This window comes from Neopsephotus bourkii, unplaced genomic scaffold (genome assembly GCF_033783945.1).
Source record: "Neopsephotus bourkii isolate Nb327-2 ecotype Australia unplaced genomic scaffold, CSIRO-AGI_Nbou_v1 NB_1234, whole genome shotgun sequence".
Taxonomy (NCBI): domain Eukaryota; kingdom Metazoa; phylum Chordata; class Aves; order Psittaciformes; family Psittacidae; genus Neopsephotus; species Neopsephotus bourkii.
In genome coordinates, this window is record NW_026901719.1 from 4,405,474 (window position 1) to 4,422,697 (window position 17,224).

Below are 17,224 nucleotides of genomic sequence, written 5' to 3' on the forward strand. Positions count from 1 at the left end.
AGCCCAGGGGAGGGAAAGGTGGGTAAGAGAAAAAGATGGCCTTCACTGCTAAGTTACAGTATTCCAAAACCTTCCTAGAGCTCTATCAATGTAAGTTACCTCACTGGTCTTTTGCTTTCCTTAATCTTTTATACCACGAAGCTAAAAAAGGGTAATATTTGGAGTATGGATTAATCAGAAATCAGAAGTCTTACTGTATCACAATACAAAATTGATATGGAATAAATGGACTAAGAGGATAAGAAAACAATGCTAATAATTAAAAAAAAAAAAAATTCCAGTGACATGCTTTACTGAAGACAGATTTTGCTCAGCTCAGCAGTTACAAACCCTACTTCTCATTAAAGCAGCTATGTTTAAAACCTTATCTGTTGCTACAGAAGACCAAAGTTGGGAGAGCTGTGTTAACCAACACAGGCAAACCAACCCTAACAGAGTCTTCTATCTACAATGCTCTCTACAATTAAGTGTGGTGGTCTGGGCTGCTGGGCTACTGTCAGCAGTACCACAGTTCACCCAGATCAATACAGCTGAATGACCTGCATAGGGATGAATGCATTTCAGCCTGAATCGGAGAACTAACTGAAAGTCAATATTGGAAAGCTAGTACTTAATCTTGTAACATGCAGGTACAGGAGGTGCACATCGCTTTGATAGTATCTCGCAAAGTAACCTCTCAAAGAACAAAGGGACGATTTCTTCCCTACTGTATTCCCAATGTCACTGTATTACAACAAATGTGTAAAATGTCTGCCACGTAAGGCATTACATTTAGTCATTTTAGTGATACTGCTCTCAGGGTCTCCCACAGTCCAACAGCATTTGTGCTACCGTGAATACAGCGGGCAGACGAGGACATCTGAACGCCAGTATTTTGAAGCACCATTTGCCACTGCCTTCACACGCCGGCCAGTGGGTACACCCAGGGCTGCTTACTGACAGCAGGCGGGTTCTTTTGTTCCCTCCGAGACATCATTTTCCGCTGGGCAGAGAGACGCCCCGGGGCGCATCGCTCAGCCAGCCCGCGCCTGGCACCGCCGCCGCCTCACCCCACATAATGGGACAATTCATTCCCATCCTCACCTCTCCCGCAGACCAGGACCCCTCCCCGCACAGGTAGCGGGCGCTGCCCACGCCGGGGTGGGCAAGCGGGCGCTGCCTCTTCCCGAAGTCCGCGGGAGCCACCTCACGGGCAGAGACTGCCGAACGCAACCGCCCCCCCGAGCAACGGCCCCAACGACCCCTGCGCAACTGCCGCAACTGCCGCCCCCTTCTGGCTGGGCGGTACAACACGTCCCAAAGGCCGCCTCGCGCTTCCTCTCAGCTCTCCCCTCAGCGGACGGAGCACAACCTGCGCGCCCGGAGCGGAGGTCCCCCCTTCTCTATGCCCGCCCGCCCCACCACACCCCAGGCTGCCAGGGGTAGCTGTGCCCAACGGGAAGAGGGGCTCGCAACCGCATCACCCCCGCTCGGGATCGCCCACCGCGGTAGCCTCGAGGGACGCCCGGCCCTCACCCCGCCGCCGCAAACCCCGACTTCTCTGCCTATCACATGAAAACAATTACTGACTCCGCCGGGGGAGGGGAGAAGTTAAAAGCCGTGAGGCGGAGGAGCGAAGGCTGGCTGCGGGCAGCTCCCTCCCCATCGCACCCCCGTCGCCGTAGCGGTATGCACCCCACCCGCTGAGCAGCCTCCACAGTACCGGCAACTCGGAGCCGGGTGCTTGAACTCACCCATTTATGTCGAGCTGGGCTTTGCCTGGCGGCGGAAACAGGCTGAAAGTTTGAGGCGGGTTGCCACGGCGAAGGGGGCGAGAGACAGCCCGAGCCGAGCAGCCGCCGCGGGAAGAAGAGGCTGTTGACAGAGCCGCTCCCTCCTCCGGCGGCCGCCGCTCTCAGCACTCGCTGCAGCCGGGCTGCATTCCGCGTCCTGTTAGCAGCAGCACCTCGGCTTCCCCCGGCATAAGTATCGTGTGTATTTAAAAAAAAAGAAAAAAGGAAACGAAGCGAGAGGGCTCAGCTTTCAGCTCCTGCCACCTGGGTCCCCGCTGCCGCCGGGCACAGCAGCCCGCGAGAGAGCGCGGCCAATCTCGGGCGCCCAGAAGAGCAGGCTGCCGAGCCGCGGGACCGGCCGGTGCACTCGGCACGGCGAGGGGGCGAGGGTGCGAGGAGCGAGCAGCCGGATCCCTCCACGCCGCAGACGGCTGCTGCTGCCGGCGGAGCCGAACGGAGCGGGGCGACTCGGCTCAGGCGCTGCGGGAAGTGTCGCGAGACTGCGCCAGAGCCGCTGCGCCGCCTCGGGCAGCCGGGAGCGGCGGCAGGGGAGGGAGGGCGGAGAGGAAGGAAGCGAGCAGCGGTACCCAGCGGGGGCTGGGGTGGGCCGGGCCGGGGGAGAGGGGTGCTGCGGAGCCCCGGGTGGGGGAAAGGGGCGGCTCCTTCCGTCTGCGGCCGGGAGTCGGCAGGGGGGCACGGGGAGGCACCGGGAGCTCGGGCGGGGCACGGGAGGGGAAGGGGCTCGCCTTGTTTCGGTGCTGGGGAGGAGGGAGGACGTTGTGGGCTCTGGTCACTGTCTCTGGGAGTGGGTGGCCGCTCCCGCGCAGCGGGACAGGCGGGTACCTCAGGATCCTGTACCCGGGAGCTGCTACCTGCTGCAGGCCGTGCCCTGTCCTCCCTCGGGTCTCTGCATTCGGAGGAGCTGGGAAAGGAGACGGCCGCTCCCGCAGGTGCCCCTCACCGCCCCGCTCCGGCGCTGGCCGTGAGGGAAGGGCCCCCCCCCCCCTTTTACACGCTCGGCTCTAGAGGGCGGGAGGGAAGGAGGAAAGACGAGATGAAGAGTGGAGGCTTGGTGGTGGTGTTCCGGCAAAAAAAAAATAAAAAATAAAAAGCGAAGCCGCACATGAGCAGCTGACTGTTCAGTATTGCAGGAAGATGGGAAACTCGTGCCGCAGTGGAACTGAGCAAAAGTGAGAGCCGTTTGCATAGATCAGTAACCTTTCTGGATAGAAAAGCACCTCATGCGGCCAGGGAGCATTTTCCAGAGGCAAGTCCTTACGTAGGTGAAGACCACTGGAACAGAAAAAAACTACACCAGTAGCAGAGTGGAAGAACATGAGAAATTGTAACCTGGTATAAAAGATAAAGAGTATAGGTAGCATCTTCTACAGCACAAGCACCTTCGAGATTAATGAAAGGTTGAGCAAAAAATTCTGGATGAACCTCAGGTAGGTAATTTGGGTATGAAGGCAGAAAACTGGCATTATCCACCATTCCTCACTGCATAAAGGCATTTGAGCTTTATTACTTGGAAAAGTTACAGGATTAATTCTGGGAAGTAACCAGAAGTACCAGCTTTTACTTCAGCATTATGACAGACTAGCTGAAAATGTGAGGTCAGTTTGACATTTTATTTTGATTAAGTAGAATTGATGCAACCAGGGTTGAGAAGGAAGGTATTTCTGCTGTTACTATGGGTAATTGTAGATGAAGTTTGGCTTTCTAGGGCTCCAGTTTCACAACGTAAGATGGAGTAAGTGGTATAACAGTAAGTTAGCCTGGCACATCCCAGTATCACTATTTCTGTAAGAACTCTTCAAGGCTGGTAGTAGAAGTGGTAAGGAGTAACACAACGTAATTTCACACAGTACCCAGGAAAAAGCCAATTTAATGGTTATTTCAAACAGATTCCCAATTTCAGCTATCACTAAAAAATTCATGTATGGGAAGTCCCTTGCTTTCTTAAGTAAAGCAGTAACACAGTATAGCAGGTTGTCCTTCCCAGAAAGTGGAAAAAACTCATTGTAAACTGGGAGGAGCACTGTTGTAATGCCTCCAAGATTTAGCTTCTCATTGTTCGTAAGCCACTGTAGGACTGATCTTGTGTTCATGTAGAGCCTACCCCTCAGCTGGGGCTTCAAACTAACATCACCAGGAGCTGGGGGGATGGGGGGAAGTGTTGAATGAATACACATCATGATGGCATTTAGAAACTTCTCTTTACCTGTTAAGAAATTGCTCAGAGAAGCTAAAGAGATGGTTTTAATGTGGTATCAATGCAAGTTAGCAACTTCATTCTCGAATGACATGCACTTCAGAACACGATCAGCTACATCACTTCTTAAGACTATAGTATAATAGTTGGGAAGCATGATTATTAATATCCCCCCAAGTATTTTAATTTTTTTTCCTGAGAGGAAAGAAGTAACAATGCCTCCCCCTGTAGCTACTCTACATCACAGTAGATTTACCACACATGAAGGAGTTTTGCTGTACTACCTAGCTCAAGGATAATAACCAGGTTAGGAGAATTATATAAAAAATAATAATTACATAAAGTGAAGATCAAGACAGATTTGGATTATGCAAGTTTAAGTAAATAATGGGGAAATTTAACTCTTTTCCTTTAATTAAAATACAAGTGTATTATTCTTCTAGCTTCACCTTATTCTCCCTCCACTCTATTACGGGTTCTTAGTATTAACACTTGTTTTCACCTCATACTGATGATACAGTATTGACAGACCTCTTAAAAATGCATACTGGTTTACTGAATGTACACAAAGTTAGCCAAGCAAGTGTGCTCCTTCCCCCATCCTGCTCCTTTACAGGGCAAGAATCAGAACTCAGCAGAGATAAGGATTTTGAATGCCACGGAGGAGGTAAGACATACCGCTTTCACGGATTTTGTCACACAGCATCTATTCTGTGCTAGTAATGAGGGGAGAATTGTATTTCTGTGTCTTTAAAAAAGCAGCTTCTTTTAGCCAAAAAAAGCGTGCTTAAAATGTGGATCAATATTTCAATCTTCAACGACTTATATAAGTTATACTAAAAAAAACAATTCAGTGGCTACATAGATCAAGTAAAATACTCTGAAAGTTACACCAAACATTAATAACTACTGAATCAAATCACTGAAGTAAAAATTCTGTGAAAACATTTATTGTCTGTAGAAACAAGATTTACATTGATTTTATATAAACTATGTTAAACATACATATAAACATACCTACATCTTAATATATACTTATGAATGAGGATTTTAGATATGGAATAACATTGTCAAAAGCACCGTTGTAGACGCCAAAGACTACAGACTTAAAATGCATTTGCATTTAACTCCATCTTCAGTAGTTTAAAAATGTTGTTTCTTATCCACACTTAGAAATAATTACATTAAAGATTTCCAACACTGTGTTTGTATGTGTACACACGTGCACATACACACATTAGAAGGTCCTCATGAAACTACAGTATAAATAACATCAACACTAATATATTCCTTACAAGTGGACATCAGTCCACATCCTCATTCAATTGGGGGGGGGGGGAAATCCTGCTGTTCTTAAACAAAATAATGAGGCTTTTTTATTCCATGAAGAAGATACTCCAACAACTGGTTCCACCCTGTCTCTTCCCTCAACAATGAGAAGCCAATCAAGAAATGAAAGCCATCTACTACATTTACAGAAAATGAAATATTAAAAGACAACATGAGATTTAGACTGCTTGCACAAAATTCAGAGCAATGAACAGTGAACAGAAGAAAACTATTGAAGTGGCAAGCAGCACAGAGCTATTAAGCCATGTGGCTAAATACTCACTCAAAACCCCCTCCCAACAACCAAACCCATCAAGCAGGGAAGGAAAGGGCAGATGTTACAACAGCAGTTTTCTCTGCTCTCAACACTGACAATTTAGCTCACCAAGCTTGAAACAGAACACTCTTTAGAAGCTCATCACTACTGTTAAGGTCAATTAAGGAGTTAAGTGTTAAAAGTAGGCTTTTGATGATCTTGAAATGGCTTTTTTTTGCCTTTTTTTTTTTTTTTCCTTCCTAAGTAGGCTGAAGAACCTCTATCTTCAAATCCTGCAGCAATGGGAGTCTGTCAAGGACCAGAGTAATGTGCAGAAATGTCCCTTCACCCCCAGGTTCATTCAGATGCCAGTCTAAAGTCTTTATTCTACAGAGCTCTCCTGTAGAAAACTTTGCAGGTGGCTGTTCAAATACTTAAGGAAAGGCAAGAGGCATGTTTCTACACAGCATAGGAAAAGATCCCTTTGGAAAGCACGGAAGTTAAAGAACTCCCTCTATATACAGTCTCTAAGGTGAACACTGAGAAATAACTCTCTGCTATAATCTTTAATCTTGTCCTCCAAGCAATTCTCACTATCCATTTCCCAGACATGGCAGAAAATGACTTTCCGAGTTTTGAGAACCCCCACCTTTTATAATGCCACTAAAGTGTCATCTTGGTTTTTGTTTTGTTTTTAAAGCAACTAAGTTCATACAAAGAAAATTCAGCATTTCACTCTGAGGCCCTGGGAGAGAAGGCAGCAAGTAAACCACTAGCACAATTGGTGATCAGCTGAATTTACTCCCATCTTCTGCTATCAGTTACCTGAGTTGAGACAGTTCTATCCAGGTCTCAAGACCATCTAAATCCATCAGGTAAGGTGAAGCATGAAAACAATTACTAGAGTTAAGGCAGGCTTGTAGAAGCCTTGCAATGTGTTGCTTCTTACTAGCCCCAGAATTTTTTAAACCTTGTGAACTCACATCATCACAAAGTTTAAAATGAGGACTCTTAACAAACCTACGTAGAGATTAAATGGATCATCAATATAAATGCTAACATCACAACTTACTATTTCAGACACAAGGAAGACTCTAGTCATTAAACCCACTGCATTTTAGATAGCAATTAGAAAAACATTTCACATGAACAATTGAGTGACATGAGCATTTAACAGCCATTTCAAGTCAACCAAAAAGAAACGCAATTCATATTTTCAAAGTATAAAACAAAGCTAGAAAGCTCTTAGACAATCACATTTTTAAGCTGCCCTTCCAATGCAAATGCAGTGGCAGACTTTACTAATACAAGCAACGCTGTTTTCCCTCTGAGGCTTACACGCATATTTAAATAAGTAGTTATTCCAATACCAGTCCATGCTCCCATTAGAAACAATGTGATAACCAGGATATTACTTAAGTCTTTGTACAGGTGTTTTCTACAATGCAGTCACAATACAGAAAGGCACCAAGTTATTCAAGTAAATTCACCTTTCTTCTACTTAACACCTTTTCTTGCTCGTTCACAACCCAATACACTGCTCTCAAACAAACGTATTCCAGTACGACAGAACTTTTCTGTACTTAAAAGAATACGCAAGCCAATTTGTGTGAGTATATAAACACAAGTCTCCAATTCACAAAGATAAATCTACATAGCAGTGTCTCATACCAGATAGAGTTGATGCCTCTAACACCTAAACCAGTCACAGAATTCAACCTTTGATTTTTATAAAATATAGGAAGTTTTATCATGATAGAATCCCAAATTAGCCAAGTAAAGTTATCAGTAAATAACATGATTTGAGCAAATGGTATCATATTAAATAAAAGCTAAAACAACTGAAACAGTTACTACATTTTATCATAGGACATTCATCTTGTGACCAAGGATGGGCAAGGAGTAGGGGGACAAGTCAAGGTCAGTAACATGCCAACAAACCCTGCTTGTAATATGTTGCTCATGGTTGTAGAAATACAAAACAAAGCTAAACTGTTCAAATACAAAACAAATTATAGAGATTCCCAGTCATGCACAAGTAAAATGAGAGAGCACAAAATCAGTGGAGCCAGTCACACTTTTAAACCTGGTTAAAGCAGCAGTAATTGACTGAAGTCTGACTACTTCAGCATCACTTCTAAACAGTTTTAGCAAAACTGCCATGTCAGAAGTTTCTTCATGTATCCACTTTTCCATTTGCTCAACCACAAGTTCTCTTCCAGGCTTTAATAACACTGCAGGAAGCTTACAGAAACAGTAGTATCCTGTTGAGTAAGACAATACAGATTCAGTAGTCCTATATCATACATGGTTTCACTTTTTACATGTTTTACAGTGCTTTAGCACATTCAGGAGCAGCGGGAATAGCTTGACAGCAAACTGCCCTCATCTGCAGAGTACCTGCAGCACTCCCTTGCCAATAGGCTGCTCAGCTGCAGCTACTCCACATTTGTTTTGGGTTGACTCAAACTTTGTTTCAATTCCTTATTTTTGTCTCCCTGTAAATCTACTCGATGTTTTTGTCCAATTTATCACTGACAGCATAAATAAATAAACATTTTATCATCTGCGGAAATTTTCCTGCCTCAGTTTGACCAATGAATTCCTTTCAGTTAGCTTCCCATCTTGTGTATGTGTGTCAAAGTTACTGAAAAACTAGCTGAATCATTGCTATTTAAACTAAAAATTTGGGGTTTAGAAACAAACGTCCGGTGTTATTGCTGAATGACCACAACATCAGTGAAAGTGGCACACTTTGTGCCTGCTTACTCCCTGTGAACACTAAGCAGTACACCCCATGAACTGAAAAATTTACATGACACTATTTTAGGTCATCCAAGCCATACCTACACTTCCAAATAGCCTCTCTGCTGAGGGCATTGCGGCAAAAACGTTACAAAAAGGTATGCAGAAATCACAGCCTGGCTTTCTACCCAAAATCCAGATTTCACTCTCTCTGAACATACTTCTACCCAGTATCAGAATTCCAACCTACTATCCACAACTGAGACTAGTCTGCATTCTATAATGGCTAACACTGCCTTGGAAATCATGAAAATACATCAGCCTGCATATATTGTGGATATGGTGAAAAGCTTTTTTTAAAATAACATCTCTAAAAACTACTTGCTTTGCATCTTTAATTTACTGGCAATGAAAAGTCTGAACAAACCTGTAATACATACACACAACCCTATCGTATATTACATATTAAGGCAAAGGCTATAAACAGGAAATAAGCACAATATTGTTTATAGCTGCTTATAAAACATGTCCATCTATTTGAGTTTTGCACACAGCACAGCAATATTGCAGTACAGTAAACTTCAGAGAATTACTGGGATTTTGAGCAAAATGATAAGCTATCTGCATTTAAAGCAGTTTCAGTTATGAACAGCTTTCTTAGAAGACATGCTTAGAAAAACGTACAGTTTTTGTTTTTCTTGTAATTAAATACTTCAGGCCTCAATTTCAGAATCCAGGAAATCATCAAATCATTTATGACAAAAAAGATTAGAGAACATGTGGCTTGGTCAAGAATGTCATACCCCAAAAGATAATGAGACAATCATTTTGAATACAGACCAACTAATCCTCTAACAACCCCAAGCATGCTTTCAGTGCAGTTATAAGCTACTGCTACAGTACATTACACACCTGCCTGTTACCATTCATTTTAATCAAATACTGAAAGTTGTCCCAACATTCTAACAATTTACAAATGTATATACACATCAGAAACCCAAGTATATTATTAAACTAAAGTAATACAAAATACTGGTTCACAGCAATGCTAAACAAAGGTGTAAAATCTATTGCACAACCTAAAAGGTCATTACTTGGAAAATCCTGAGCTAATGTGCTATTACCAAACAATTCAGGCACTTTTTTTTCCTCCTTTTTTTATTACATAAGCAAGAAACTGTCAACATAGAAACCTCTGGGTATAACAACTCAAGTTCCATCTGTAACATCATGCTTACAGAAAAAGTATTCAATAAATAAGACTCCCTCTGATGACTTCTTTACTTGACACTGGTATGCAAAAGGAACTAAAGGTACATACTACTGTTTCAGTTGAATACTGTAGTTTAAAAGCAATTATTAAAACTGTAAAAAAGTTCTGCAGCATTCCACTACTGAAAAATAAAGTTATTTTTAATCAAGAAAGTTATAGGGTTAGTTCCTTTATCCTATTTTAAGTCTTGACAACACTGTCAAAAAATGAACAGATGCTCCCTTTGCTGTGTTGTCTGTTTCAACTTCAGGATCACAGCTCAGTTCAGGTTTCTGCTGCAATATTTAAATTTCCCTACAGAAAGAAAAAAAGAACACATTACTGTCAAGTTGTAACAGTGAAAAAAAACTTCCCAGTTTTCATAAATACTGTATTATTATAGTATGGAACATAAAAGATTCTTCCAGTTATGGACTGAAACAGCATAACTGTAAAGACTGTGCCTTAAAGGAGGTATATACATAATTATTTCAAAAGGGTGAAATAAAGATGTTCAGACTAGTTTAACAAATCTCAAGGACAATTTTAATTGTTAGAGAATCACAGAATAGTCGGGGTTGGAAGGGACTTTCAAAGGTCATCTAGTCCAACCCCCTTGTTGTAAGCAGGGACATGTTCAACTAGATCAGGTTGCTCAGAACCACATCCAGCCTGGCCCTGAATGTCCCCAGGGGTGGCACATCCACCACCTCTCTGGGCAACCTCTGCCAGTATTTTACCACCCTCACTGTAAAAATTTTCTTCCTCACATTCAGCCTGAATCTCCCCTCTTCTAGTTTAAAACCCTCATCCTACTGCAACAGGCCCTCCTAAAAAGTCTTTCCCCATCTTTCTTGTAGGCCCCTTTTAAGATCTGAAAGGCCACAATAAAGCCTCCCAAAGATTTTCTCCAGGATGGACAACCCCAACTCTCTCAGCCTTTCCTCATAGGAAAGGTGCTCCATCCCTCTGATAATTTTTGTGGTCTTCCTGTGGACCCTCTTCAACAGACCCATGTCTTTCCTGTACTGAGGACCACAGAGCTGGATGCAGTACTCTGCAACCGGCAAAATACAGCAAATGCTAGAATCTGAGAAAAAGTGGTTTTGTTTTTCTAAGTTTGGGGTTTTTTTGAGAATTGGCCAATCAGCAATCAGTATGTTGTTAAGAAAATGACTGTTATTCTTTAGGATTTATTTTACTTCAGCTAACAGACACTCAAGTTCCTAATCAGGCCTAAAAATCAATACTGAGATCTTACTATGCTTCTCTAATTCAAATGATAATCTCCACCAGCCAGGTTGTGTAAAGCATGCTTTATTGGTTCCAGACAAGAACCTTAATATCCAATTATAGAAGAATATTGGAAATTATGGGGGAAAAAACTCACTACAACAAAGTCATGGCACTTCTATGCCCATTTTACAAGGTCATAATTTTCTGAAAAAATCCTTCTTCATTTATTTTCCATTAATTCCAATTCAGTTTAGCCTTCGGAGACCACAGCTCTGAGAGTCCACACAAATGTAAACCCATCTGCCAGTATACTTTTGTAACAAGTGACCTGTTTACCCTGACCAAAGCATTTGGTTTTCTATCTGCCTTTTTTTTTTCCTCCCTTGCTTGTTTGGGTTATTGGTGTTTTGCTTCCCCCCCCTCCATGGGACTGTAAACTTAAGATTTTTTTGAAAACAGCTCTAAGAGCTGAACTCTAATCCAACTACAAATGCTTATGCAAGTGTATTTACTTGCAGACAGATCAACACAGAATTGCAAAACAAACAAGAATTCACACAGGAACACAGAACTGCAGGGGGCTAGTTAGGTCATGTAATCCAATTCTCTGATGTCACGAGTAACCTCATACTACTTTGATCATACTTGATCAATTCTAATCAAGGATTTTTAATGTTTTAATTACTGATCGTCACAAAAGCTGTAACATTTCACAGCATTCAAAAGTTCCTCTGTAGTTCAAGATTACGCACTGCAAATCGAAGAGTATCATAAACCAGGTGTGCCTAATTATTTCAGCTGAAGCTGAATTTTACACATTTTATAATGTAGGATGCATTATTCAGAACAGCACTGCACTGTGTCCTTTAAAGCACATGATTAATTTAAGGTAACATAAAGAGGAAAAGCACACAGACGTAGTAGAAAAAATATTAATACCCTTCACATTGATTTAAAACTGTAGCCTAAGAAGACATAATATTTTTACATAGAGGGCTACTTTCTCTTCCTATCAATAGGAAGAGATCAACTGAGCTCAAATACAGAATACAGAAACAGAGGCAAGTGCAGAATCTCAGAGGCCATCTCCGATTTGCAGTTACCAGTTTCAGCAGATTTCCATGCAATAAACATGGAGGAGACAGGAAGGCGGAATCAAGTTTGCCTGCAAAGCACAAGAGCCAATATTCCAGAAAATCCCATCCAAGTTATTCCATGGGGATTTAAATACTGGAATGGATATTATGAATATTCACATTTTATAACTGGCTTAGTGAAAAATAAATTAAGCCAACTTACCTTTTCTTTCCTCAAAAATCCATCTCTGAATTTATTAGTGGTAAATCCCCTTACACCAACAGAACGTAACCGCTGGTACTTAGCCTGAATATATAAACCCTTCTGTACTAAGCCTGATTTATAATGGGATTGCAAACGGCCATCTGCAAAGTTGCTCTGTAAGGGTGGGGGAAGGAAGGAAAGAAAGAAAAACATGCAAAATGAGGGCACCAAAACTCAATAGTTTGTATTTACAGTTATACACATGCAAATCTTACAGTACTGAACAATGGAAGTACATATTTGCAAGTACAGAGCCTCTTCTTTTATTTCCATTTCATATTCTTCAGACCACTAGCTATCATGTGTCTCAAAGAACTGCTGTAATGTACTTGCTGTTTAAAACATCTGAAATTATGTTCCTCATTAAAAAAAAACCCTACATGTATTGTCCATTTTAACACTTTTTTTAAACTTTAATGAAAGTAAAGCTGCATTGACAAAAAAGATTAAGACAACACATCACTACTGCTAAGAAATTCAATGATGCCCGGCCTGCATGTTGAGTCTAAAAATAGTCATACTAAACAGCAATCAAGTTTATATGCTTCTCCTATAGCTTTAAGATCTTCCAGATTCATTGCTCTATGCTTTTATTAGCTCCAGACTGGAGTACTGTAACAAACCCAGTGTGGGACCAGGAGCAGAAGCCACAGGAGAACAGCATTGTAAACACACAGCAAGATCAACACCAAAGCAGTTAAGTTTCATTCCTAAGTACTCAGATGTCCAACAAAATAGGCAGCAAAAATCTTTAGAATAAGATCAAAGAATCACAGAAGGGTTTGGGTTAGAAGGGACCTTAAAGATCATATAGTTCCAACCCCCCCCTACTGTTACTCTGTTTATCATAATTTCTCATAGCTTGCCAGTACTGTTGTTTTCCAGTGTGGTCCTGACATAAAGCATTCACATATACATTCATCTTCTAAAGGATGAGATTACACACAGTTTAAAAGTTTCAGCTCAAGTATCTATATGTTCCCTAAGTGGGGAAGGAGGAGAATGGCAGTATTATTAATGTACAACAGAACCAGCTATAGAGAAAGTTGACACTATATATAATTTGACATGTAGACAAATATTGCTTAAAGAAAAATGAAGTAATCGAAGGTGTGTGGAAAACATCATTAACTTCTGGTCTGAAAGTCAGAAAAAGTCTGCTAAAGTCACATCTAGTTTTACATTAAGACTATTTTATAAATAATGCCAATGACAATACCTATGAACCAATGGCCTCAAGTTCTGAAATAAGTCTGTATGAGCAAACAGATGTCCTTGCACTGGGTCTGGCTGGGATGGAGTTAATTTCCTTCCCAGCCCACATGATGCTGTATTTTATATTTCTGACCCAAACAGTACTGGTAACACACCAGTGCCGTGACTATTACTGAGCAGTACCTGCACAGCACTAAGTCTTTCTTCTCCCTCTACTCTGTCCCTCAGCAAAGTAAGCGAGGGATGGGCAAGAAGCTGGGAGGGTACATGATCAGGACAGCTGACCCAAGCTGAGCAAAGGGCTATTCCATGCTGTACACCCCCCTACTCAGCAACAGAAACCAAGGGGAAAGGGTTTGGGGCAGGTAGCCATTGCTTTGCAGAACAACTGGGCATCAGTTGGCTTGTGGGAGAAGGTGAGTGACTGTCTTTGTGTCACTGTTTACTTCCTCTTTCCTTCACTTCTTAAATCGCCTTCATCTCAGCCCAAGAGTTTTGTCACTTTTGGTCTCCATATTCTCTCCCCCATCTTGCTGTGGAAGGAAGGGAGCTGAGGGGAGAGTGAACAAGCAACTTTAACATAAAGATAACAAAGTTAACATCCTGAAAGACAATATAGGTCCTTTTTTATTTGGTTTGTGTTCTGGTTTCTTGAAGTGTTAAAGGCCAGATGGGGCTTTCAGCAACCTGGCCAAGTGGAAGGTATCCCTGCCCATGGCCAGGAGGGTTGGAACTAGATGATCTTTAAGGTCCCTTCCAACCTAAGCCATTCTGTGATTAGTAAACCTCCTATTTTACTTCTTAAGTTAAAATGCTCCTATTTTACATACCATGCAGAATATAGTATGGTTTGGTGTTTTTCTTGGGGTGAGGGGGCTGAGAGGGAAAAGAGGATGCAGGGAATGGCCCTGGGAGGAGTGGGGGAAGGGCTTGATGGGTTCTTTTTTTTTTTTTTGTATGTTTGTTTTAAATAATCAGCCAAGAAAGTCTCACAAATGTAGAAGATAGTAAAATCACCTTACTAAGTAGGGTTCAGCAACAGCATGGGAAGGAAAACCCCTCTGTGTTACTCAGGAGGAAATTGAACATTAAAAAAAAACTTGATGAAATTAAGATAAATCAGCACTGCTGTTTCCATGGTAATGATAAATGTGCTATACACATATGCAAACTGCAATATGAGTGCATATGCTATTTTCCCCACAAATATTAAAGCACCATGGGACAGATTATTGTATATCACAATATTCAGGCAATATTCATATATATATATATGCATAACAACTTAAGCAGACACTTCCATGGTTGCATAATCTACATGAAAACTGTAGGCTGATATAAATGAAGGCAGACTTCCATTTTCTTTGTATTACATCAACTACCAACACTGCCTCAAACAATATGGCAGCCAGTGCTAAAGATCCCCCATAGGCAGACAATACGGAGGGGATAATGATTGAAAGGCTGTATGAAGTCCCTATAGTTAAAACAGTTCTATCAGGCTGACACTTTAAACTGGTAACTTCAGCTTGGAAAAAGACTGTTAGTGGGGTTTTTTTGCAGAATAAAGTTAGCATTTTCTGATAGTGGTAGCTCAGTTATCTGACTCGGACTGACTGGCAAAGCATATCTAAATAGGAGTACCTGAAAGCCTTTTTATCCAACAGTTCTTATGTTTAGTCTGAGGGGGGAGAAACAAAAACCAGAAAGTTACAGCAAAACACCCACACCTACACTGCTCCCTTTTTCAAAGCTTCATCCAAAATGCCTTAACTTAGCCATCAAAGCTTTACTTCAACTTCACTACTACAAAATAGGAAAGATGACTACCTATTCTTTGTATTATTTTACTCTTCAGAACACACCTGTTAAATAAGTAGAGGTAATTTTATGGTAGAAAATGAGTGTGAGCTGTTCTAGATTTGACTAGGACTTTTCTAATACAAATCACTCTAACTGGATCCACGCATAGCATGCCACTGTCAGCAGAAGAGTGTTTTTTGTTTTTTTCTGTTGAATCTATGATACGTTTTACAGTCAAAAGGCATTAGAAAGCCACTGCACTACCCCAGGAAGAAGAACAGTTGGCCACTCCTTACCACCTTGAGGCCCTGAGATCAAAGCTTCACTGGACAACCCTGCTCAATCCACTGCCAGCCCTCTTACCTACTAAAAGCTAAGTGAACCACTATATTTCATGGCATTTAGTACCTTCAAAAATGTGTCTTCTGCTACCGAACTCAACAGAATCAAGTCACCATTTTACGTAACATACATCTGATAAAAGCTGATCTGTACCTTAAAGTGCCTTCTGAAGGGTCCTGTGTTTTCAAGGTGTCCTCTAATGCGTCTGTGAGGGTAAGTATCACTTGGTTTTGAAGAATAGTAAGAATTCTAATAGGAAAACAGATTTATTAGCTTAATGTTACTAAATTATTTAAGAAAATACACAAAATTTACAGATTACAATAACAAATATTGTATTTCTTTCAACCTTGTAGCATCTCACACAATGACGCACTTTGAATGAACCAGAATAACAACAGCATAGGGCCTGGAGTCCAGGCTGGCTGAAGCAATGGCAGAGCCTACAGAAGCCAAAGACAGTATAGACCATCCTACTGCAATACCATCCTCTTGGAGAGACCTAAGCAGGTAACAACTCAGTTAAGGTTCTCTTCCCCTGTGGTTGTCCCCCCCAGAACAGATGCCTCAATTTGCATAGAGCAAGCGAGGCAGAAAGGCTGTTATAATAGTCAGGAATAAGGGCAACAAGATCAGTACTCTGGACATCCCTGGTTAACACCTAGTCACCATAGGTTAGCATATTCAGAGCAGACACATGCACTGTTACTATACACACCACTGCAGCAACCAGATAATGAATGTGTAACACATTGTATTGGTCCTTAGAAGATCCTACTTTTTACTCTGTATTACAGGAGAGCACATGAAGATTACTTGCATGCCACAGAAACACAAAATTTCAAAAGCAAGTTGCACAGAGGAGTGGAAATTGTTGTGTGTCAACACACTGAACAGCTGCAGACAGTCATGGCTGCCTAAAATAGAGCACTCCTCCAGCCACTGTCCAACTTGCATACTTTGGCCCTTTTCCAGCTTTTCCCATGACAGCTACCTCTGGAGGATGCACACAGCTGAAATACCATCCTCCATCATTGTATATGATTATAAATATTTACACAAGCATTACATATGAAAATATATACATTAAAAAGATCTAATGCAGACAGAATGGTCTTGCTACCAAACTTTCAGCAATAGAATTATTTTTTATTGTTTCTGGCCCATTCCTGAATAATCACAGAAGTGTTTCAATGCTGCTGAACTCTTTTTTTTTTTTTTATTCAGTGGCACAAAACACTTTAGGATTTGCTACTCTTACTAATTGGAGGGGGGGAGTTATAAATGCAACAGAACAGTGTCAGAACCCAAGTTAACGAGGATTTAAGTTAACTTGCCCTTTTTTAAAAAAATATATATTATTGCCTACAGGTCAGCTATTTAGCTTCTTAAAATGCCTTGGCAAGAGGGCATTCAGCGGAGAAAAAAAGAGAGGAAGAAAGCCTTTATAAAGCCAGATCAAAGCAGTGAAAATGGCTTTTCCAAGAAAAAAGGTGTCAAATATACACAGAGGCAAAAGCATGCTAGAATAAGCAGGGAGCTGGGAGTTCCTAACAGTATAAAGATACTCCATGAAATTGAATTGATTTTCTCCATATAACACATAATTAAATTAGGAAGCTCCCTGTTGAAGTACACTCCTCCTTAAAGCTGAGAATTCAGCAAGATGGAAAAAAAAAAACCACCAAGAAAATTTCCTGTTACAGCAAATACTAAAC

The 17,224-nt window shown here is 41.6% G+C and overlaps 2 protein-coding genes and 1 long non-coding RNA gene across 9 annotated transcripts in view; 1 reads left to right on the forward strand and 2 right to left on the reverse strand.

Moving 5' to 3' along the window:
* Positions 1-2,210, reverse strand: part of SH3KBP1 (SH3 domain containing kinase binding protein 1) — a 226,209-nt gene extending 223,999 nt beyond the window's left edge. For 2 of the 5 annotated variants that reach the window (XM_061364578.1, XM_061364576.1), the window contains exon 1: positions 1,734-2,210. Coding sequence is in view for 3 of the 5 variants with exons in the window: in XM_061364576.1 (XP_061220560.1) it covers positions 1,734-1,737 (4 nt within the window). In the remaining 2 variants the exon portion in view is untranslated. Of the gene's footprint in view, positions 1-936; positions 989-1,733 lie in introns of those variants that run through there. The other 3 variants (XM_061364577.1, XM_061364575.1, XM_061364579.1) reach the window with 2 other exon arrangements.
* A 4,011-nt stretch (positions 2,211-6,221) lies between these two features.
* LOC133218265 (uncharacterized) lies at positions 6,222-16,974 on the forward strand. Its single transcript, XR_009727081.1, has 3 exons — positions 6,222-6,447; positions 15,863-16,016; positions 16,878-16,974. It is a non-coding gene; the product is annotated as an uncharacterized LOC133218265 (long non-coding RNA).
* BCLAF3 (BCLAF1 and THRAP3 family member 3) overlaps positions 6,479-17,224 on the reverse strand; it is a 32,943-nt gene continuing 22,197 nt past the window's right edge. Inside the window, exons 10-12 of one of the 3 annotated variants that reach the window (XM_061364538.1) lie at positions 15,660-15,755; positions 12,105-12,260; positions 6,479-9,884 (exon numbers count right to left, since the gene is read on the reverse strand). In XM_061364538.1, coding sequence (XP_061220522.1) covers positions 9,855-9,884; positions 12,105-12,260; positions 15,660-15,755 — 282 coding nt within the window. In that variant the 3' untranslated portion in view covers positions 6,479-9,854. Of the gene's footprint in view, positions 9,885-12,104; positions 12,261-15,659; positions 15,756-17,224 lie in introns of those variants that run through there. The other 2 variants (XM_061364539.1, XR_009727080.1) reach the window with 2 other exon arrangements.